The sequence below is a fragment of the Beta vulgaris genome, chromosome 6, assembly GCF_026745355.1.
Source record: "Beta vulgaris subsp. vulgaris cultivar EL10 chromosome 6, EL10.2, whole genome shotgun sequence".
Classification (NCBI taxonomy): Eukaryota; Viridiplantae; Streptophyta; class Magnoliopsida; order Caryophyllales; family Amaranthaceae; genus Beta; species Beta vulgaris.
The window spans coordinates 68628433-68652927 of NC_079207.1; the positions used below are offsets into that span (position 1 = coordinate 68628433).

A 24495-nucleotide genomic window follows, 5' to 3' on the forward strand; every position below is an offset into this window, starting at 1 on the left:
GGGAAATATGAGTAATATTGCACTTATACTGAATTAATGGGAATTCAGTTCATGCAAATTTCATTCACAGTTCTAGTTCAGTTCCATTTTATTTAGTGTAATTCAATTCTTTTCAATTTCACTTAGTTGAATTCAATCCAAAAAATCAAGGCATAAGACTCCTTTGTTTTTGAATCGATTATCTCAATGAAAAAGCAAATAATTATAAAATTTGACCAATAACTAAAAAGTATATTTGCCAAATTTATTAGGAAAAATTGATAAGAATAATCCCACCTTTGCCCGGTCTTCCATCACTGGTACCACCTTCAATTAATCCAGCAATAATCCCACCTTTTACCCCCATATTCTCTCATTGGTACAGGTGACCTGTGACTTGTTTGACCGGCATCAATTGAAGGTGGTACCAGTGGTGGAAGACCGGGCAAAGCTAGCCCCCACCCACCCCCACCCAATTCCCTGGTGCCCCACCCCCTCCCCTCCCCTCCCCTGCCCTTGTCGCAGCATCCCCTCACCCCTATCGCAGCCACCCCTCCCGCTCCCCTCCCCTTGTCGCAGCGCCACCCCTCCTCTCCCCCTATCGCAGCCCCCTCCCCACCCCCTGTTGCAACCCCCACCCCTCCCCACCCCACGTCGCACCACCATCTCCACCATTCACACCACCTTGAAATCAGCAAAGAGGAGAGAGAGAAATAAAGAGGAGAGAGACAGGAGAAAGAGAGAAGCGGCGACGGGGAAAACGAGGGGGTGGGGGCCTGGTGGCTGGGGAGGAGCATGGTGGCTGGTGCGTGGTCTGGTGGCTTGGGCGGGATCCAGGAGGGAAAATTACCGGTTCTCCAAGTTACAGGTTATTGGGACCAAAAACTCAATTTAATAAGCAAAGGTAGGATTATTTCAGAAAAATCCAAAGGTGGGATTATTTTTGGAAGATCGGCCAAAGGTAGAATTATTCCAGGCAAATTTTCCTAAATTTAACATACAGTAACTTTTCCGTATTTTATATTGCATCCTAATACCATACATAAATTTAGCTAACGAAGGTGATAGCTATTATTTTAGGTTAGTCATAAACTATTAGGGACAAAAAGAACCCATAAATTAATGAGCTCATTTAAAATATATAGACAATTCTAGATGGAGGAAATGAAATATGACACATTTTGGTAGAGAAATATGATATCATATCTTTGAATAATGATTTAACACAAAATCACATATGAAAGTTTGAGAAAGTACTACTACATTATTATTGCTCATTTATTTAGGTAAACAACTCCCTTTTAAAAAAAGGTATATATATAAGCAACTACAAGCAATCTATAGAAAGTTCAAGATCATGCAACTTGCAAATAAAATCTATGGCAAACAAAATCCTTAAGCTTAATTGCGTCAGTCGTCATTACTTAAACCACTCTACTGCCAATAATAATTAAGCTTACCTTTAATAAACGGAGTTGTTCATGATTTATTAAGCAACCGGATCAGCAAAAAATTAATTATGTATGTAGATCATATGATGTAGACTACGTACTCTACTTAATTAACAAGTGATATTAGTTGGACGTAAATACATGCATTGATGCATATGCATCAAAGTACGTATCTGGAACTTTGTTTGGCTGAATTATTGATAAACGCAAAATCTACTTTTTTGGATGTTCCCTTGTGTTTAAGGCAATGTATAGGTACACTTGAACTTTCTAGACATTGTTTGGCTGAATTCTGGATTGTGTTCAAGGCAAGGAACAGATACATTTGAACTTTCTGGACATTGTTTCCCTGAATTATGGATTATTGCAACTTGCAACCTACTTGCATTGTTTTGAATATTTATCATTGTTTTTGCATGAGGGATGTACAACTGTTAGGAAATATACAATGTAGACATGTTGTAGTAAAAGTTACCAGTCATCGGGTATGTTACCCATTATTTTATATATTAAATAAAATTATGGTATTTTCTTTTTATTAGGAAATTAAGTCAGCCCAAGGAATCCCTACAAGGCTACTAGCCTGTAGGAAACACCAACACATTGGTTGGTAAGGCATGCATAACATTATAGTATGATAATTAAACTATCAATTTGCTACACAGAAATATACAGAAAGGAACTCATTGAAATTACCTTGAAATAATAATAATAATAATAATAATAATAATAATAATAATAATAATAATAATAATAATAGATGCTATTGTATGTGGTATTGGAGCTTTATTTCTAGATGATGAATAAGATTATAAATAAGCACTTAGTACATTTCCTAAAATGGAAATTAAATATTCATTAAGTTGAAAATTTTATGACAAAATCAAGCATCGTGATGTCATATTTTAGAATGAACTTTGTCTTTCCAATAATAATCTACCCACTAAATAGAAGTAACTGATTAATGGAGTCTAATCCATTAATTATAATAATATTTTAAGAAAAACTCTCAATGATAACCCTAAATTTTGAATTTTTTACTTTGGTAACCAAACTTAATATCAACTATAAATTGTAACCTTTGTTATACTTGACAATATGACATTAATAATCTTTTTTTCTAGCAATTGGTAAAAGAGTTATTTATAAATTAATGAAGGGCCTTAAAACCTAGAATGACTTATGTTTCCTTTAAAAATTATTTTTCTTTCGTCTCTTATTGAAAACCTATATCATTCTCATTTTAATAAGAGATCAGATTCATGAAAATAAGTTTTTCAATTCAAAGGGAATTTATGTATATCGATACACTAACAACCTTACTTTTTTAGAAAACGGCAACCCTTTTAGCAATAGTATATAATGAAAAATGGTTAATATACCATTTATCATGCTTAGCCATAAACATGGGATTCCCATTGAGACTTGAAATTAATTTGGCTACCAACGAGAGATCAAAAGAACCAAAATATAATGTTACTATTGAAATTTTTTCTTACTTGTCTCTTTCTAGGTGGTAGATTATCCAATTGGTAGATATATCGATCTCCTCATATCTCTACTACTTTACTGCTTCTGTTTGTTTTTTATTGTTACACTTCACTTTTGGGATAGCCAAGGCAAGACACAAAAGCATCACAATAGTTCACCAAAAGCTAATTTATTTTGGAAAATGTATAAGAATATTATAATATTGTAGGAGAGAGAAAAATAGGGTATGTGAGATGGTTTGTGGTGGGATTATAAAAGGGATGGTGGGTGACGTGACATTTTACCGTATATGTCTATATAAATAAAGTAAAAGTGTAATAATTGAATGGAAACAACCTAAAATTGAAAGTATTACAATTAAAATTATACTTTCTTCGTTCTATCTTTAAATGAAATGTAAGGTCTTGACATGGAGATTTAAGAGAGCGAAGAGATAGAGAAAAAGAAAAAGAGGAACATATGTTATGATGAGGAGAGAAAGAGAAAAGTGAAAAACAAATAAGGTAAGTTTCATTTATTTTGAAATGACCTTTTTTTTGTGCAATTCTGAAACGACTTATAATAATAAGTATTTCATTTGTTTTGATTAAAACAGAAGAAATATAATATTTTACTTGAAATCTAAAAGGTTGCCAGCCTTAATTAGGTCATAGAAATATTTTCCTAGTCATGGAGTCATCAGCTAATTATCTCCTAATGACTTATGAGGGTAAGCAAGTCAGCTACTTAACCGCTAACTTATACTTAATTTCATTAAATCCTTTGTTAAGGATAAATGACGCTCACAGATTCACTAAAAAAGAAAGAAAACCACTCCCATAAAACACCATTTATATTGATCGAGTAGATATTTTGTTGTCGGTTCATCGCAATATTCCAAAGATGAATGATTAATTTATATTGAGAGATCAAAGAAGCATGCAACATTGCAACCTAGCTCATAGTCGTACGCAACGTCATACGAGTAGACTCTTTATCAACAATAGTATTTTGGAGCTGCTAAATGCTAATAAAAACAATACTTGGAAAAAGAGAAAAATCTGGATATTGACTAACTGCTTTTAGGTCCCAACTCTCAAAAATGAACCAATCTTTCTATTATGATTGAATATTTCAATGGACTAAATTCATCAAAGTTTCAAAATCTATAATATGTTATATGTGATAGATATGTTCTTGACATGGATGTACAAGACGTTATTAATTTAAGATAAAAAAATGAGTTAATTTCAAATCATGCAAGTTTATAGAGTTTTGAACCGTGTACACAACAAGAATTATTAGCTCGAGATCAGAAAACTCTTATTTTATCGTTCTTGGTTGTGTACTATGTTGTTGCTCTCCTGTCCCGAGTTTCTCTCTTCTTTGATTTGTGGGTCTATCCCGTCGTTCTCAAACGTTAGCACTGCTGCAGGTGCTCTGACATAGTCACTCACCGTTGCGCTTTAGCATCGATGGGACAATAACAATTCCGCATTATATTATGCACTCCTTGTTCTTTTTATTAGTAAATACATAACAACTTAATTGCTGAAATTAATGGCGAGAAAATTATTAGAATACTCTAAATGAAAAGAAAAGTAAAATCAGAAGGTGAGAAAATAATGGTACCACATGATAGTTAAAAAGGAAAAAGTTGCGCAAGATTTCAGAGAGATAAGAGCAAACTAAAAAGGCGGAGCGAAGTGGAAGAAGTAATTGAGAAGGTCCCACACGAAAATAATCCAATGACCAAGTTGCAAGCCATTTAAGCTCAAGCTGCTGGGTGGGGGATGCCAGGGGTGGGAGGGTGGGGGGTTAAGGTTAGGGTTAAAGTTAGAGGTTAGGATTAGTTATGAGTTAGATTTTAGGGTTTGATTAGGTTAATTAGGGTTTAATTAAGGGTTAATTACAGTTAAGACTAACGACAGTTAACGTCGTTAGTCATTAAGGTTATTTGGGTGTATTTACATAAAACTAACAGGTACCTTGTGAATTTTCAAAACATAGCGGGGGTACTTGTGAATTTTTTGAAAACTCAGGGATATCTGGTAAAAGAAATGTACAATCAAACATGAGCAGAGCAAAACCTAAATTAAAGAAGCTTTATGAGCTCTTACATGCCCTAAAAAACAAAAACAAGTAAAAACGATAGAGAGCCGCCTATTAAGGAGGGTGTCGTTGGTCGATGATTGGGCTGGTGGAGTCAAAATTCTAATGACAGATGGAAGTAGTAGGAGAAGTGAGTGTCGTTCATGAGCCGGACAACGAACAACCAAAGGCAAGAATCGTATCTTATCGCATGAGCAATCCCAACGAACTTCTGACGCTTGGAATTCTTGGCTTATGATCTGATGAAGAGTCTCTCTCTCTCTCTCTCTCTCTCTCTCTCTCTCTCTCTCTCTCTCTCTCTCTCTCTCTCTCTCTCTCTCTCCTTTCATGTTTCTCCGTAAGGTAGGAGAAATGTGGCGTGCTGAAATCATTCAGATGAAACTGGGGTGCCGCCTGCAGATTTGAATTTTTCAAGACAAAGACTATGAAGTTCATTACCGAGCGAAAAAGAGAGCTAAACATGCTGAGCTCTCAAACGGACCTCCGATTTTAAAATTGGAAAACACAAGGTCCGGCCATGAACATTGATCAACTCCTCGACCACACATACAATTCACACTCTCGTGATACACCCGTTCGGAACAACTTTATTACTGCAACATTACAACATCATCCCTTATTCAAATGGCAAATAATTTTCAATTGGCATAACCAACAACAGACTATAGCCTGGGCAACTCTAAAGAACCAACTTACACTAACTATGAGATTAATCACACATACTGCGAAAAAAACAACTAACCTTTTAGCACTAAGGGGAAAGGAAATCCCCAGGATTGGGAGGAGGGGAAGGGGATGCCCGAGAAACAAGAGAAACCAATAAAGGGGAACAAAACTGAAGAACTCGTACAGGGGACAATGGTGATATGACAACTGAAGAACTCGAACAACGGAAGAGGAGGAAAAGAGGAAGCCCAACTATTTAGCGAAACCAGGGGAAGGGGATGGGAGGCTCGACGAACTAACACAGGGAAGGGGAGGGGATGCCCGTCGAAGTGAAGGGGAGGGGGAAGGGGCGCCCAACAGACGCGACTCGACGACTAGGTTGGGGGAGGTGGAGAGCTCAGACTTACCGATAACAAAAGTCGTACTACGCAGCGACAACCAGGAAAAAAAAACTAAACGGGGAAGACGACTAAAACTAAAAAACGATAAAGCGATAAAGTGGGAGGGGTAGGGGGCTTGACGACCACCGTTCCCAAGCGGCTCAAGCGGTCGGCGAGCCCTTTGGGTTGCTTTGCTGAAAGAGGTGTTGGGAGAGGATTTCTTGATTGGGAGAAAAAAAAAAAAGCTAGGATTTTTCTACACAAAATGAGAACTTCCACTATTGTTAGATAACTAATCTAACCATTATAACTTCATCCATATACTTGTACTCAGTCTATTAACCCTGTAGGGCTATAAAAAGTTGATAATAAACAGAGGTTCATAATTTTTCATTTCAAATATTATGAACAATTATAATTTTTTTAGTAGTATAACATTCTCATTATCATTTTTTATTTACAAAAATCAGTTTGTTTGAGCATAAAAAAACGAAACCAGTAAAAAATTCGAACTCGTTATCAACTTTCAAAATGTTAAAAAATTAGTAAAAACATGATTACCTTTAAATTCATTATAAAATAAAATTTATAACCTTTTAAACTCTAAAACCAAAAACTGAAAACTACATAAACGAATTGCAAATACTATTTTAATAAAAATTAATCTAATTAAATAGCATCATCGTCTGTCGAAACCTGAAATCTCTTTCAATTATAACCATGCCCGCGGGGATCCAAAACAGAAGCTCGCACATCCAAATCCAATTGAAACAGTCTTTTTCGGACATTACAATTTACATAACATAGCTAACCCAAAAAGACTACACGTTAAATGTTACTTAATTCGTTCAATTGTCTCTAAACATTGAGTTTTCTTAATTTCTTTCTTTCTTTCCTCTCTCGTCTTATCTCTCGTGTCAATGAAAGCGATATTTGTAACCTTCAAAACCCCACCTTCATAAATTACCCAAAAAAACCCCCTTCTTCATAAATTCAGGGCTATAAAAATAAAGATTTCATTTCAATTTTTAGGTTCTTAATCAAAGAGAGGCTATAAATTCTAGTTGGTGGACGTAGGTTTCCCTTAGCTGCTAAGATTTCAGTTTTTTCTTTCTAAGATCATTTGCGCCTCTTTTCCTCTATAAATTCAATATCTTTGATTTTTATAATTTTCAGGAAAGAAATTTAAGTGCTTTTTTTCTTTTTTTTCTGGGGTTTTCTCAAAATGGAATTTTTCTCTTACACATCTCAACCAATTGCTTCATCTTCCTCAATTTTGTGTAATTTGGGCGAAAAAATTCGAGCAACACTTAGTTTTGCTTTCTCTGCAACTCTTGGCAGTCTATTATCTGCCTTCTTCACATTTTGTTTTGCTTTAGGTTTGCTTCTTTCTCTCTTACAAAGTTTATAATTTTACACATTTATGTTGTTGAATGGATCATAATTTGATGTGGGTATTGCATTAATTTGTGTTTTGTTCTTGATTTGATTCTGGGTTTCTCTTATTTTTTGACAATTTTGATTAATCTGAATTTTTTGCCTTGTTGGGTTTATAGAAAAGCTGTAAATTTGACTGCAAAATCCATAAATATGCATATTAAGATTCATAAAATGCAGAAGTTTGAGTGGAAATGAATAATTTGTGATATAAGAAGGTAGATGAATTAGTTGTTTTCTTCTTTATTTGTTTAGTCACATAGGATTTGGCTGGATGATTAAATGAAGTAATTAGATTCCATGATTCAAAGAAATTTTTGTGTTTTATAGTATATGGTGAATGTAGATTTCATGATTTTAAAGAACATTGTGTATTAGTTTAGAACTTGGAAGTTTTATAGTATAATGGTGGAATGATTATCATAAATATGATGCAGTTGGGACACTGTTGGGAGCTATGACTGGGGCTTTGATTGGTCAAGAGACAGAGAGTGGATTTGTAAGAGGAGCTGCAATTGGAGCTATATCTGGTGCTGTTTTCTCAATTGAGGTTTTTGAATCATCACTTGTTCTTTGGCGATCAGATGAATCCGGCGTCGGCTGCCTTCTTTACCTGGTATGGAATGGAAACAATTTTATTGCAACTTTGTTGGATTTCAATTGAATATTGTGGTATGATATCAATGAAAGAACATTGTGCGATGGACTGTAATATTATGCACTATGTATTCTTATACTCTTGTTTTGTTTGTTGTTGTTGCCTTTTCACGATTTCCAATGTAAATTCCTTTTAAAAAGTTCATATTTCGGAAATATACATTGAAACAAATCTAAGGGGATCCCTCATGCTTTTCTCTTATAAGTCGCGGAGAATTTCTGGTCAAAGTTTTGCTATGTGATCGAGACATTCTTTTATGGAAGAACATATAGGAATGGATGGAGTATTACATCCACAATTTTTAGTGCAAATTGTTTCAGAAAGTTCATATGTCGATAGAACACATTGAAATGATTATAAGAGAATCAACATGATAATGTTTTTCTCTTATACATAGCTGAGAAGTTGTGATCGAACTTTGCTATATGATCGAGACATTCTTCTTGAAGAACATATAGTAACAGATGGAAGGTTACATTGATGTTCATATTTGGTTCTGTTTCTTCTGGTTAGGTCATAGGTGTTGTAAAATAACTAAAATTCATTATTGACTTCGATTGCTTAATTAGTTTTCTTGTAAACCTTTGTTCATTCATATATTATAAGTAGTTCGGTTGCATAGTTGATACTTGATACATTCACATGACCATGGAGTTTTGACCCTTCATATGGGCCTAAAATATACACATTATTATCAATATAATACCACAGTTCTCATAGACAGCCAATTTTACTGTTAATTTAATGAATTTTTTTTCATGAACTTTACAGATTGATGTTATTGCAAGCCTTTTGAGTGGTAGGCTTGTTCGTGAGCGAATTGGTCCTGCAATGCTGAGTGCAGTACAGAGTCAGGTAAATTCCGTGTTTCTGGTTCGTTTTTGTGACAAGTAAAGTACACATAAAATTAGGGAATTCTTCTCTATAGACTGCACTCTAAATGATCTTAAGGCAATAAAATAAGAAGAGGATCAATATCTTGATGAGTTGGCTTGACGTCTATGTTTCTAATGCTATCAAGTGATGAAAAAAATTCATTTTGCAACAAAGCTGTCATTTCTTCTATACTAATTGTACGCTTTTGTTATGTTCATTAGATGGGTGCTGTAGAAACAAACTTTGAGGAAGCTACAAATATCTTTGACATCGGTGGCGTGAAAGGTTTACCAGGGGATCTAGTTGAGAAGATACCAAAGATCAAAATCTCAAAAAACAACAATATTGATGATTCAGGAGAGAGAGTCTCCTGTTCTGTTTGTCTTCAGGTTCGTGCTCTTGACTCTTTTTTTTATCGTGTATCTGGTTAGCAACACGTCCATTATACACTCGGGTGTGCCATAAACCTAGCACACCCACTGAAGTGAGAATGTTACATACATTGAGTGGGTTTTCTAACCCAATAGTAATAGACAAATTATAGAAAATAAGTTCGTTGCTGAGTTGGATTATCTAACCAATAATGTCAAGTTTTTTCTTATGTCAAGCTCTCCCAATTGAGCAAATTGGCAATAAAACTAGTATTGTGTGTATTGTACACTTGGGTATTAATGTATTATCATAGAAATTGTTGTTGATTGGCTTTGTTTTTCTTTTTGTTAAGCAATAATTCGATATTTACAAAACCCGCTTTTCAATGTACTCAGGATTTCCAAATCGGCGAAACGGTTCGAAGTTTGCCTCAATGTCACCATATGTTTCACCTTCCTTGCATTGATAAATGGCTGCTGAGGCATGGTTCTTGCCCCTTGTGCAGAAGAGATCTGTAATGTAATTACTCCAGTTAAATTTTTGACACCCATGTTAACTTATTTTTCTTATTAGCATTTTTTTTCTTTTCTTTTTTGAGGTGATGTTTTTGTTCATTATTATACTTCTAAAACACCCTCAAATAGATTTAGTTATAGCTTATGCCTCCTTGTTTACGGCATTGTTGTATTTGAATTATATTAATGATCATGTATAAAAGTTTGAGAGTTGATCGTACTCTTTCTTTCTTTTTTTCTTCTAACATCACAATTTATTATGAATGTACTTTTGTTTCAACACCATATGTACTATGACATTATGTAGTAGATTTATTGCCAAGATTTGCTAGAAACAATAAACTTGGGCCAACCAATTTTGGGTTACTTTTCCATTTATTCTCAGCCAACCAATTTCTGGTTTTGACCAAAAGATTCATATTACCCTCAAATCATGTGCTATTCATCTTTAGAATAAATGTTCTTCTATACAAATTTGTTTTGGTATAGGAAGAGACTTTAACTTAATATTGTTTCTTTTAATGGTTTTGTCAAAACTTTGATTTTTATTAGAAGTGGTTATTAGGATAAGAAAGTCGATCCTTTTGAATGTTTGAGAAGTCTATAGCAGTTGGACAACATTATTTAGAGTTGGAGAATTTTATGTAGCACATTGTCATGAGAAAAGCGCATTTGTAGAGGTTAGAGAAACGTTGACATGGTCCATGGATATGATGATAAGAGAATCACGTAGGAGTTCAATGGTTGGAACTCCTACCTTGCAATATTATGATTAGGAATTCGACTTTTATCATTCCCATATTTAAGGTATTTGTTTGGATATTAGTTTCTGTGTATAATTTTCAGTTTTCGGTCTTTGAAAGTTGTAAATTACCGAATAAGATATGATCATAAATTTTTTGTTGCAAAATCCACATTAAATTTTCTGTTGCAAAATCCACATTAAATTTTCTTTTAACCTATGGTTTGAGAATCAATTTAAAAGATCCTAGTTCTAACTAGAACAAAGGGAAAATTTAAAGTAAAATTCCGAATTTCACACCTTTTTCCTCAAATCTTTCGTTACAATCTATGTTTTTTTATAAATCGAGATTATATAAGTTCTTTAATTATGAATTATGCATTCCTTTTCGTTTTACTTAGAAAAGTTGTAGAAAAAAGTGTATTATATTACATATAAATGGTAGAGTACCACCCCAAATTCTAGGACATTGTCTAGGGTTCGAATCCTCATCCCAACAATATGTTGGACAATAAATTCTGGACTGTTTAGTCTTATACCCAGTTTCTGAGCTGGTGTTTCCTGCAGGTTAGTAACCTAACAAGATTTAGTTTTCAGACCAATTATCTTTTCTAATAAAAAAATAATAATTGCGCATTACGTACCCTAATGCATAATCTACGCTTTGTCAATGATTAAATAGTTGCATTAGGAACTATGTAAAAGCGAATGGAGAAAGTAAAAAAGAATATAAATGGAGTACTTGTGATATTTTGATTTGGAGTAGGCTCCACTATTCTTTATCTTGTTCCGTAGAGAACTCCTGCCTTCAAAATCCAGATCCGGAAGAATACAACATTGTAACATGAAGGTATTGAAATCTCGGATGCGGTCAACCTGACTCGATCAAGAATGTTCTTCCCAAACTATATCAGAATGATAGACTTCCTCATCAATAGCTGCTTGATTCAGCAAATACAAGAGGGTTGTGCTGTATTGTTCGATCTGGTTCATTGTGTTTTTTGAAGGCGAATTTGATTTAGTCTTGTTTAATTGTATCTTGTTTTACTTTAATACCTATTATAGATGCCGTTTGGCCTTCAATTAATGAAATTTCTCTTTCAAAAAAAAAAAAAAAAAAAAAAAAAGTGATCTGTCTCCAGTCCTTCTCTTGCCAAATTTGGATCTCTTCAATCATTAGGGGGAGAGAAGTCGTATTAAACCACTAACCTCATGTGCATACGATGTGTACCACGACATGTTAACATCAATACTGACATTAAAAAATGCTAAAATCACTAATATTATTTTATTATAATTTAATTTGATTATTTACAACTTTTTTCCAATGTGATAAACGAACATATCATAATGTAATATAGGTTGATATTATTAAAAGATACTTCTTCAGTTTCATAATAAGTGAAACATAGAGAAAGTGGGAAGTTACAAGGATTTTAGAGAGAGAAAGTTGGCACCACAATAAAGTAGAGTGAAAAATTATTGAAGTTGTGGTCCCTTCTTAGAACACCATTATTCATCATCTGAAACAAAGAACATCCTACTCTTTTTCTAACTTTCTCTCTCTAAAATAACATTCCATAATCTTTTCCGACATATCTTCCTAACCATGAACAAAAAAAATCATCCCAACTCATTTTTCCTCTTTCTCTTTTATTTTTTGACCCCACCCAACTACTTTTCTCTCTCTTACTCTTTACTTATTATTTTTTTGAAGTGTAAAAATGAAACATATTTCATATAAAATAAGCAAAATTAGAGAAAATAAGTAAATAGCTGAATTTTTTTAAATCCAAAATATAGCAAAATGGGTCTCTATTTATAAAGCTCGAAAAAATAGAGCTATTGGTATTTTTTTTAATTTTTTTTCACTTTGTATTTTTTAAAATAAAACCGTTGGAAAATTTATAATAATTACTATATTCTAAAATCCAGTCAGAATGTGACATTTCGCATCACTCATCCCACAATCTTATTCACCATTTCACTCACCCCATACAAAATTTTCATCCCAATCAACCCATGATCTTATTTTCATTCATTATTAAGAGCATTTTTTTTAAAATCATTCACTTGATCTTTGTTTTCAATCACCACTATTTTTTAAATATATTTGAATTAAGAGTGAACTTTTTTTACCATTTGAAACTTGGTTTCACTTATTGTGATTATTCCAAGTAAGGAAAGACTTAGGCCTGGCAAAAGCTGACCCAACCCGATAACCCGACCCGAACCCGACCTGAAAATAGCGGGTTTGGGTTGAGGTTTTCAACCTGATTAGTTAAATGGGTCGACCTGAACCCGACCTGAAAGTTAAATGGGTCAGGTTCAAGTCGAATTTTCTGACCTGACAATGACCCGCCTGACCCGAATTCTTGAACTAAAAAAAAGAATATTGGTGTTTGCCACTTGCGCAACCCAAAAGATTTACCAGCCCAAAAAATTTACCAGCCCAAAAAATTTCCCCAGCCCAATAACTAAATTTCTAACACTCTTTCTCTCTCTCAGTCTCCTAACTCCTAACCCTAAAAGATTTCCCCAGCCCCTTTCTTTCTCAACTCTCATTATCTCTCTTAGTCTCTCTCTCAGTCTCTCTCTCTCTCCTAACCCTAATTTCTAACGCCTCTCTCTCTCATAGTGAAATTTCTCAGTCTTTTACTCCCTCTCTCAGTCTTCTTCGATGCTCTTCTTCAACATTTAATGTTCTTCGTCTCGCAAAGTCGCAATAAGTCTCTCAATTTCGTCTTGAAAAGTCGCAATTACGTTGCTCTTCTTCAAGGTATTCTTCTTTTGTCAATTTTTTTTTCTTATTTTGTCCTTTATTTTCTTATTCTCATTTATTTTCTTTTCTTTTTTTTGCTATTTCTGTTATTTATATGATTTCGTATTTGACCTTTTTTCGTATTTTGTCATTTATTTCTGTTATTTTTGTGATTTTCATATTTTGTCTTTCATTTTTTCTGTATTTTCTCATTTAGTATTCTATGTTATTTGTGTTTAGTATTCTTTTTTTCTTTGTTTAATTTTCTATTTTTTTTGTTTAATGTTCTATTTTTTTCTATTTAATGTCTTCATGTCTTTTATTTTGTGTTTATTTTTATGCTATTTTCTGTTTCATGTTATTTTTCTATATTTTTTCTATTTTTCCTACAATTAGTATTATGTTCTTTTTTTTTGTTTAATTTTCTGTTTTTTTTTTTGTTTAATTCTCTGTTTAATGTTCTGTTATTCATTTTCTGTTTAATTTTCTTATTCATTTTTCTGTTTTAATTTTTTGTTTTAATGTTCTGTTATTTATTTCTGTTTAATTTTTCTATGATGTTTTTCCAGTTTAATGTTATTTATTTTCTGTTTAATTTTTTTATGCTATTTTTCCTACCAATTAGTATTAATGTTCTGTTTTTTTTTCCTATTTTCTCATCAGAGGCAGAGGAGGAGATTGACTCCACTCCTACAAATGCTGTGAAACCTCAACAATGTTTGTTTGAGATGTGGACTTGTGGTTGTATAAGTCTAAAACAATAAGGATACTTTAATGTTGTTTATGTTTATAAAACTTTGCTAAACTGGTTTGTAATATTGCCAAGTATGAATTTTGGTTAGCTAGAACTTGGTAGAAGTACTTGATATTGCCAAGTATAAACTTGGTTAGCTAATAGCCTAATACTTTGATGAAATTTCAAGGCCCAAATGCCAAGTGCCAATTATGAACTATGCAATTGTTTAAAAAAAAATCAGGTTATATGGGTCGGGTCAACCTGAAAAAACCGGGTTAAACAGGTTCAGGTTGACCCATTTACAACCGTTTAAAAAAAATCAGGTCAAACAGATCTGGTCAGGTTGACCCGATAATTTCAGATCAGGTTAGGGTTGATGATATTGACTCGAAAATTTAAACAGATCAGGTTCAGGTGGGGGGGGGGGGGTTCAACCCGTTTTCACTTGACCCGAACACGAACCCGACCCAACCCGACCTGATTGACAAGCCTAAGGAAAGTGTTTCATTTATTGTGAGACGGAGGAAGTATATATACTAATCTCTGTAATATATTTGTAATTTATTGAGTAACATTATATTGAGAAATTAGACGTTATAATCCTATTTTTTAAATATATTTGAATTACGAACATATTTTCAAATAATATATTTAATAATCATGACATATTGCTACATAAAGATAAAATGATGAAATGAATTATCTCAACTGACACAAACGACTACTACGTACCTTTAAATAAATAAAATGATAAATTCATAATCGACACATACGATAATTATAAAAGCCAAAAAAAAAAAGATGAGACTCTCCTCTCATTTTTCTTGTATGCTTAGGGATTGTTAATGTATGTTCTTTAATTATTGCAACTGAAATTTTATTAGCAAGAAAGAAACTTGTAAAATCTTACTCTTAAATTGTTTGGAATTGCTTTAGTTACTTCCTCCGTTCGTTTTAAATACAACAAATGAATATTTTATGTCATAAAAAATACCCCTTTGTTGCATTTAAAATGAAATCAGTTTAATTTTCAATTGAATTTATCTTTTCAAGGATATTTTTTGGAAAAGTTTTGAGGATACATTACATCTTCCTATAAGTTAGGCAATCTTAATTTTCCTTATTACACATAATTGTGGATCAAAAAGGAATTGAATGTTTTAGAATAAACATTCTTTTGATAAGTGAAGCTGAAAAGTAATTTTAGAGGGAGGACGTCATAACTTTCACCTTGACTTGTATAATAGAGACCATTACTCCATTCACTTACGACTTATCTTCTTTTTAACTCACCAAAATATGAGAAAGTATCATGAAAGGACAAAATGGCCTCTCACAGGGATATTATGGTAGTATCGTGAGAGGCCAGTCTGGCCAGAGATATTATGGTATTTTCGCACAAAAAACAAAAAATTGTCCTAAACTTTGGTACCAACTTATACCAAAGTACACTAAAATTGATACCAACATTAAATTAACTTTTATTTTGATACTCAAGTGTAAGTGAACTTTAGTATCAACTTTGAGTTTTGGTACCAGTTATACGTATTTTGGTATCAACTCGACTTTTGGATCAGTAATACCAAAGTAAGTCTTACGTTACTACATTCAAATACCTATATTTTGACCTCTCGAGTTCTTGTATCAAATGTACCAAAGTAACCCACTTTAGTACCTTCAAATACCAAAATTGGAGACCATTTTATCCTCTCACGATGCCTATCCGATTCCGACCTTCCAAAATATCTACATTTCTTGGTATTATGGAAACAACAATTAAGTACTCCACGAGATGACCCATCGTATGAATATGTGTATTTAATGTTATTGTCAGATGGCATAAATATTATTTCCTTTTAGCAAAGCCATGATTCATGGTCGTATAATTGATTCTAAAGGATAAGTATAGACCAAAGAGGCTGCGCATATTTTAGCGAACGAGTAACGACTATTCCAAGATTTAATTATACATACATTCCCAGCCTTTTTTATTTTTGTTTGGGGTTGAAAAATATTATTGTACATGGTATTCAGATTTATTTCAAGGTATATTACAACCGTCAAAACTAAATCTACATGCTCGTTTCAAAATTATGATAACCTATAATGCTACCTCACTTTTTAACCAAAAATGGTCACTTTCTAAGTTGAAAACGGTCACCGTTAGGCTATATATATGATCATTTGTTTACCTTAAAGATGTCAATCTCTTTTGCCCCCCTTCCCTTTCTAAATTACAAAAGGAATGTTAAAATCAAAATCGGCACTTAAAGAAAACTAACAAAAATTAATTTACAATACTCACTCACAAATTACTCAAAAGAAGAAACTTTACAAATCACTTATACAATTGAGAAAATCATGTTATAAAAATCGCGCAAATCACTCAAATTATCAGAAAACTTTATTAAAACTTAAAATTAGCATATAAACTAAAACTAATAACCTAAAATGTCAATACATACAAAACCATTTACAAAATTTTGCTTACAAATCACGCACTATTCTCAATAACCATTCACAATTACATACTCACAAAAGTTACCTGTAAACACAAAACTGAGAACATAAGATTTTGACGGTGATATCACACATTCATCCATCGGCAATTTGCGAACTTTCAAAAAGGTACATAACTCTTTTAACCTTCAAAATTATTTCACATTAGTGAAATAAACAATGCAACTTAGTCGACTGTTATGTAGTTAAAAAATGGAGATGATAGCAATGAGTTCAAAAGGGGTTTTATACAATCAGACTTAAATTTAATTCATTTTCATATAAATAAATTTATTTTTTTCATAAAAATGCCAATGTTAAAATTTTTGCCCGCAAAAAATCCATGTTCAGAAATAAATTTTTACAAATAAAAAACAATATCAAACTTTTGCAAAAATCCATTTTCAGAAAAAAAAAAAACTACATTAATTTCCGAAAAGTAACAATTTTTGTTTTTCTAAAAAAAAAAATTACAATATCAAATTGTGTATGAAAAAATTAAAATTTCATTTCAAATATAATTGAAGCTCAAAGTGTTAAAATTTAGAAAAGGACAAGATTTAAAATGATGAAAATTTTAAATTTTAATATGTGAAAACAGAATTTAGAAGTTAGACAAAGAAAAAAAATGAAATTAGTTTATATTTTCCGGTTACAATTTTGGGATCATGGATCAAATTTAACCCTTGCTAATGTCCAAAAAGATAGTTTTTTTTTTTTTTAAATGAGGCACGCGATGCGTGCGTAAATTGCTAGTTTTACTATAAGTGATCTTTCTAGCATAAAAAGATACCTCCATCTTCAATATTTAATCGTACACCCAATATATTTTAGAATTTGCGATTCTACAAATTGTGAATATATCATTACTAACTACTACGTAGTAAATACGTAATTCCTCTGTTTTTTATACAAAAAAGAAAATTAGTACATGACCCTAATTTGAAAGCGGCCAGCTTAAGACATACTTATGAATGAAAGAGAGAAATCAAAAGTGTGAGGAAGGAACTTGTAGACGAGATTGCTTGCGCCTTGACCTATTCTAGTAACCTCTGGCTGAGTTGTGTGCCAATTCTTCCCCCTAATCTGTCATTTCAGGAATGGCTGAGAGCCAATGTCAAAGCTGAATTTAAATATAGGAATATGGACTGGAATATTCTCTTCCCGTATCTTTGCTATGAGATTTGGAAAGACCGGAATGAATGTAGCTTTCGAGGTTCCCGCCCAGCCCACACAAATATCGTCATACACAGAGCGAGTATGCAGGCTCGTAACCGCATCCAAGCCCTAAAGGTTAAGGAAAGCCCTCCCACGGTCACGCAAAGATTACCTTCCCACGATTCGTGCTCCCATATATAATTCATGTAGATGCGTCCTTTATAGGAAAAACAGAACCGATGGGGCTTGGGGGGAGTGGTTAGAGACCATACAGGATCTTGGACTCTTGGGTTCGGGAGGAAAAGCTACGCATTAAACCCCTCTCCTCGGAATTAGACGTTGTGTATGAAGGGTTAAATATAGCCAATATTAATCATTTTACGGTTGCAACTATTTATTCTGATAGCCTAATTGGTGTTGCCCTCCTGAAAGGTCAGGTTGACTATTCTAACAAATATGCGAGTATTATTTATAATTGCAAAAAACTGTGGAAGACGATGTCGGGAGTGAAGATTGATTTCTGCTGCAGGAACCTAAATAGAGCTAGTGGCGGATGTAATAGCTAAACATGTTCGTATGATGGACTCTAGTTGTAATGTAACTAGGACTTTTCCCTCACCCCCTAGTTATTGTATTGAACCCTTTCTAAAGGATTGTAAGGATATTTTTATGAGTGTTATTTAAATATTGGATGCTGCTTTTCACCAAAAAAAAAAAACCACCAACTACTTTTAGTTGCAACAAATGACTTTTTGGTGAGTGTATTAAAATAAAAATCGAATGTTGTAACTAAAGAAAACAAAGGTGGTATGTAAATTTAATATTATATTATCATGAGAGATTTTATTCTTGATCCATATCTTTAAATTATTATTAGATCATAATTATACTATGAATACGTAATTAAGAGTTCTAATAGTAAAATATAAATACGTATGATATTCGAATTCGAACTCGTACCGTCAATTACTCTCAATTCATGTTGATAAGAATTACAAAGAAAATGATACTGTTGCAGTGTTTTTTCAAGAGAAATCTAAGGATGCATAATTTTTATTTGTTATAATATAAGAGTTTTTTATAATCAAAATAAATTTTCATAAAATATGTGTATCTTATATTTTGAAATATCGAGGCTCAGAAGTACATAATTAAAATAGAAGAACTTGTCGCAAAAAAAAAAAAAAAAAATAGAACTAATCAAAATACGGATAATTATTGAAGAAATATGACGAGGCTTGCATGGTTAGGACTTAGGAGTCTTAGGACACGTGATACAAACAGCACAACAAAATCTAACAATGCTACACAAAATCGTAAGAGGACCAAATCCAATTTCGGATGGTGGGATACTGAGATTGTGAGATAGATCTCATTAAATATAGTCATGGCGGTGGTGCGAGAAATTCAAAGTTTCTCATGTTATTATATTTATTAAAAAAAAGTTTCTAAAGATTATTAGGCCTGTTATCCCCAACTTATTTTTAGTTCAGTTTAACTCTAATAAGTTCAGTTCAGTTCAACTCCAATAAGTTTAGTTCATCTGTTTTATGCCGAAGAGAACAAACCCTTAGTCATAACATGCTAAAATATTACTTCCGTTTCATAATAAAGTACTTTTTTCTTTTTTACACGATTTTCAAAACGTAATTTTGACCTTTAATATCGTCAATTTCGTAAAGATATAAAAAGTTGATATTATGAAAGTACTTCCTCCGTTTTTTTATAGATGCTACATTTCCCTTAAATGGAAATGTCATAATAGATGCTACATACCATAAATGGATTCCTTCTCACCATAAAATCTTAAAATACTATTAAAAAGTTGGTGGTCCCCACCTTCTCTTTTAAAATACTCATACTTTTTCCTTAACAAATGGTTTTTTTATTCAAAAAGTGGTGGTCCCCTACTTTCTCTCTCTACCTTTCTTAAAAACCCCCCACTTTCTCTATGTAGCAAGAATAAAAACACGGAGGAAGTACATGTTAATACCAATCTAATAAGATCATACATGGATAGGTTTTTTTGTATATGATAATGATAATATTTGGTTAGAATGGAAAGGAGCAATAGTGATTTAACATAATACTTTGGATGATTTTTATGGTACATGGGTTATATTGATTTATCTGAATGATTAAAAAAAAAAAACCACAAAAAAGGGTAACAATATTTTCTGATCACTTTAATAAAACTTTAATCTTTACCAACAAAATTAATTAGTATCCATATATTTTAAGTAGGGATGCCAGTCTTTGACACGGCATGATAACACGACATGAACTCGACGTAAAGTTATTGAGAGAAACATGAGCCCGACACAAACACGAACATGAATGAATACGGAATCAACCCGATTAGTTACATTTATCATATTATGCAACTATTTTACTTTTTCAATTTTATTACATTGGAGGGTCGACCCGAAATCAAACACGAACATGACCCACTGACTCGAATTGCCAGCCCTATTTTAGCTGTCCAAAAATTTTAATTATTGTTCGTGAAATGAACTAAAAGTGGATGTAATAATCTAGTATTCTCAATAAGGTTAAGGAAAATAAGGAAATTTATACGAATATATTAAATAGGATTCGAACACATGAATTCGTCTAATTTTATGTTAAAATTAGATCGTTTATAATCATTTGTGTATTTACATTCGTATATTTCGAGTGACATTAGAAATTAGTTCTCTTTCACAACTGCTAGAGTGCTAGCTGGATATTTTTCTCAATCATCATTATTGATCTACCCTTCCAATTCCTTGAACTTCGGCGGATGTTTTTAAAGTTTTTATCATCATTTTAATATATTAATATGTTTTACCCAAAAAGAATATCTTCCAACTGCTTCAATAAATGGAAGCAAGAATTAAATTTAATTTTTTTTTTTGGGGGGTTGTTTTCTCTTAAGAAGAAACAAGAAATTACAATATTAGACTCTTTTCTTTGACCTTTTGAAACAACATATGACTGAAATGAAAAGAAAATTGGTGGGGGATGGAAGGAAAGTACATGCATTCTACGTCTGTTTGAATTTAATTAAGCTCAGTTTATTATTATGGGGTTCGAACTGGTAACCTCAAAGTTACAAGGTGAGTTTCTCATCACTTTCATCAAGCAAGCTAGGTTCATGCAAAAGATTATATGATTCGCTTGCATATAAGACTAGTATATATACTTCCCCCGTTCTTTTTTAATTGCAACATTTTCATTTTGATACTTGTCGAGACACAACTTTAACCTTTAATAATTTTAGTTATATATTTGTAAAAATTATACAGATGAGATATCAAAAAACTACATATTTAGACAAACCAAATAAGATCTAACATGATTATGTTTATTCTTGTGTATAGATCATCATACACATTCATTATATAAAATATGAACAGTAAAAAGGTCAAGATGTTGCGGTTAAAAAAGAATGGATAAAGTATTAGTAAAAGAATAAGGCTAAAATTTAACTATTCAAAAGCAAAATTTGTAGCTTGAATGATGAAGTATTTCTTTTTGTTAAATCGGGTCTTACCAGCTACTCCCCCGTCTCATCGTCCCATAATATTATGCTTATATTCTATTTTGGGTGTCCCCTAAATATTGTGCCTATTTCGATTTTATCAATTTGTTTGTACTATATTACCCTCAATTTTTACACAAACTTTCCAAAAATATTCCTACTTTTCTTTCATAATAATGGTCTCCTATATATTGCTTTGCACCATTCCAAGAAAAAATCATTGCTTTTAAATTTTATTTTTTTGAAGAAAAAGAAAATAAATAACTAATTTCAAGACAAAAAGTACTTTTTTTTTATAATACTATTACTCCCTCCATTCTCTTTAATTCCTTAAAAAAAAAAAAATACGCACTATATAATAAAATTGAGTATTAATTTTTTTAGGGATACGACCTATTAAAATCTAATAAAGATAATTAATCTTCTCAATGAATGGGTCACGTCTTTTTCCTCTTCCAACCCCTAAAAGACAAATAAATAAATACTTGAGTAGACTAATTTTTCGAATGAATATATATACTTCCCCTAATTAGGCATGTGTCCTCGTCTATAATTAATAGAACTAGGGACAGGAGTGTTGCATACAGTCTTTAGTACATAAACAACATTACTTCTCTCATTTTTAATTATAACATTTTTTGTGGATTAAACCATTGGACATGTGAGTATGTGACAATTAACTATTTTTTTCAAAAAGTGCAACTTCAGTCATATGAAATATAAAGCAGGTCATAGGTAATTTGAGGCTATAACTTCATAGATTATGAATTTTTCTTAACTATGCATGTGAATTTATCAATTTCCAACTGTATATATACACCAAAAGCTAGTTACATGAGGACAATACAGCCTATTTAATTAATTCACCATAGTTTTTTCCATGCACAACTCACCACCTTTTTGATGTAATATCAGATAGGAAGGTTGAGTAATGTTTATTAGGATTAGTTTGCAAAAATAGATATTGATGGAAATATTTGAGATCATGATGTTTTTCCATAAAATATTTGTATGATATAGAGGTCACTCTTATATACTTCCTCCGTTTTTTAAAGAGTTAAGCATACGTTTGCCCCCTAACGTTTGGGGTTTTTTAACGTTCGCCCACTAACGTTTAAAAGATAAACATTCACCCCTTAACGTTTGCTTAACTCAACCTTAGTTAAAAATGTATTGCTTGACAACTAATTACATTATTTATCCCCTCAAAAAAAAATTACATTATTTAAAAATAATAATTTTAATTGTTAATTAGTCAAGGAAGGGTTTTGCGTTTTTTCCACCCAAAATGACTGTCATCTTTTCCTCTTCCCATTTTCACACAAACTTTTACCATTAACAACTTTTACCAAACAAGAGGAAGAGAGCACACAAAACACACCATTTGCGGCTACAAAGTACGAACGACTACTGAACTAGAGACAAAAGGTACTATTTTTTTTCAAAATAAATCTTGTTTTCTCCTTTCTAATTGACTATTATTAAGAAATCTAGGGTTTGAAAGGTCATAATTTTTTTTCGAAATAATGAAAATTCTGGTAAATTTTGTTATAGTTTGGTTGAATTATGGTTGTTGATATTGTTGTTGTGTTCTGATTGTTCTTTTATATCGATTCATCATCTTTTGATTAGGGTTTTAATTATTTTTTTTTATAATGTAGTAAAACAGGGTTATATTAAATTGAGGTATTTGTATTTGGCCATGATTCTTCTTAGAACTCATAGTTTATAGACTTATAGTATGATTTATCTTGTGTAATTGGTACTGGACAGGGACAATGAGAAGATTTATTGGAATATGTTCATTGAATTTTGGAGTTTCTGTATATTGGAATATGTTCATTGAAGATGTCTGTTTGACTTATCATAACACATGATCCTTGAGAACTATACCTTGGCATAGACTTAAAGTTGATTAAGTTCTTTAGTCTCTCATAGTTGTTACCTTTCTTTTTCCCTCTCTGCACTGAACTTGTGAAAATGGCATATAGGTATAGCAAGTGATTCCAATTCGGGGTCGTGAGCGGTTTAATGAACAAAGTATTTAGAATGCCATGAAATAGGTACTGCACATAGCCATTGTTTTTGAAATAGGTACTGCACATAGCCATTGAAGATCGTAATTTATAATTTTTTTCCAGGTTTGTATCATGCCTCACTTTTGTGCATAATCCAGATCTTCAATGCCTACATATATATTTTTGAAATAGGTACTGCACATAGCCATTGAAAATGGTCATATTTTCAAATGCATTGTATATTTGCTTTAATTAATTCCTATTTGTAATTGTGTATATATCCAATGTAACCTAAAAATTGATATGGATGCTTTTATGTGGACGACGTAGATATGGAGAATGTTTCAAACTGCATAATTTTACACCATGGTGGCAAATGGGTGACCACTGAAGAATGGTCTTACGTTGGCGGAAAAATTGAAATCTGTAACGATATGCCAGTTCAATTGACACACCATGATATTGTGAGTTTGGTTTCGAGGTTGGGCTATGATGATGTAATCGGACTTCATTACAATGATCCTTCAATTACAAGGGTTTCGATCATGGATTAGGGTTTTTTTGGCGCTGTGGATTGAAAGATTAAAAGCGTATAATGGTGGCTCTTGGATTTTTGATGGATTGATTGTTGTTCTGTGGTAGTTATTATTTTAATGGAAGGAAATGAATTTTTTATTTTATTGAAACAACAGTTCAGTAAAGAACTTTGTGTGTGTGTGTTTGATTAAGGGATGAAATTGAAATGGATGGAAGTGATTTTATTTCGGATGAAATAAAATGCTCATAAGTACAATTATATTTTATGAGTTATCAAGTATTAAAAAGTTAACTATGGTTAGCAAAATCAAACGTTAAGGGGTGAATGTTTATCTTTTAAACGTTAGTGGGCAAACGTTAAAAAACCCCAAACGTTAAGGGGCAAACGTATGCTTAACTCGTTTTTTAAATGTTACACATTCTATTTAAGAAAGTTTTAAATTAGATGTTACATTTTTATTTTGGGTAATAACTTCTCTATATCTCTCTCCTATCACATGTTCGCATATCACCCTTTTATTTTTCATTCTCTCTATCTCTCTCCTCTCCAAAAATTACCTAAGAGTCTGTGATTTGAAAAGTGTAAAATCTAAAAAAAAAACGGA

General features: G+C 32.3%; 1 protein-coding gene and 1 long non-coding RNA gene across 2 annotated transcripts; both read left to right on the forward strand.

The window, feature by feature from the left end:
- Positions 1–6890: 6890 nt before the first annotated feature.
- LOC104897790 (NEP1-interacting protein 1) lies at positions 6891–10147 on the forward strand. The gene is made up of 5 exons (XM_010684735.4): positions 6891–7437; positions 7933–8111; positions 8925–9008; positions 9251–9418; positions 9797–10147. The coding sequence occupies exons 1-5, from the start codon at positions 7284–7286 to the stop codon at positions 9917–9919; spliced, it is 708 nt and encodes a 235-aa protein (XP_010683037.1). The 5' UTR covers positions 6891–7283; the 3' UTR covers positions 9920–10147.
- Positions 10148–22253: 12106 nt separating this feature from the next.
- On the forward strand, positions 22254–24033 carry LOC125498318 (uncharacterized). The gene is made up of 2 exons (XR_007275225.2): positions 22254–22763; positions 23684–24033. It is a non-coding gene; the product is annotated as an uncharacterized LOC125498318 (long non-coding RNA).
- The last annotated feature ends 462 nt before the right edge of the window (positions 24034–24495 follow it).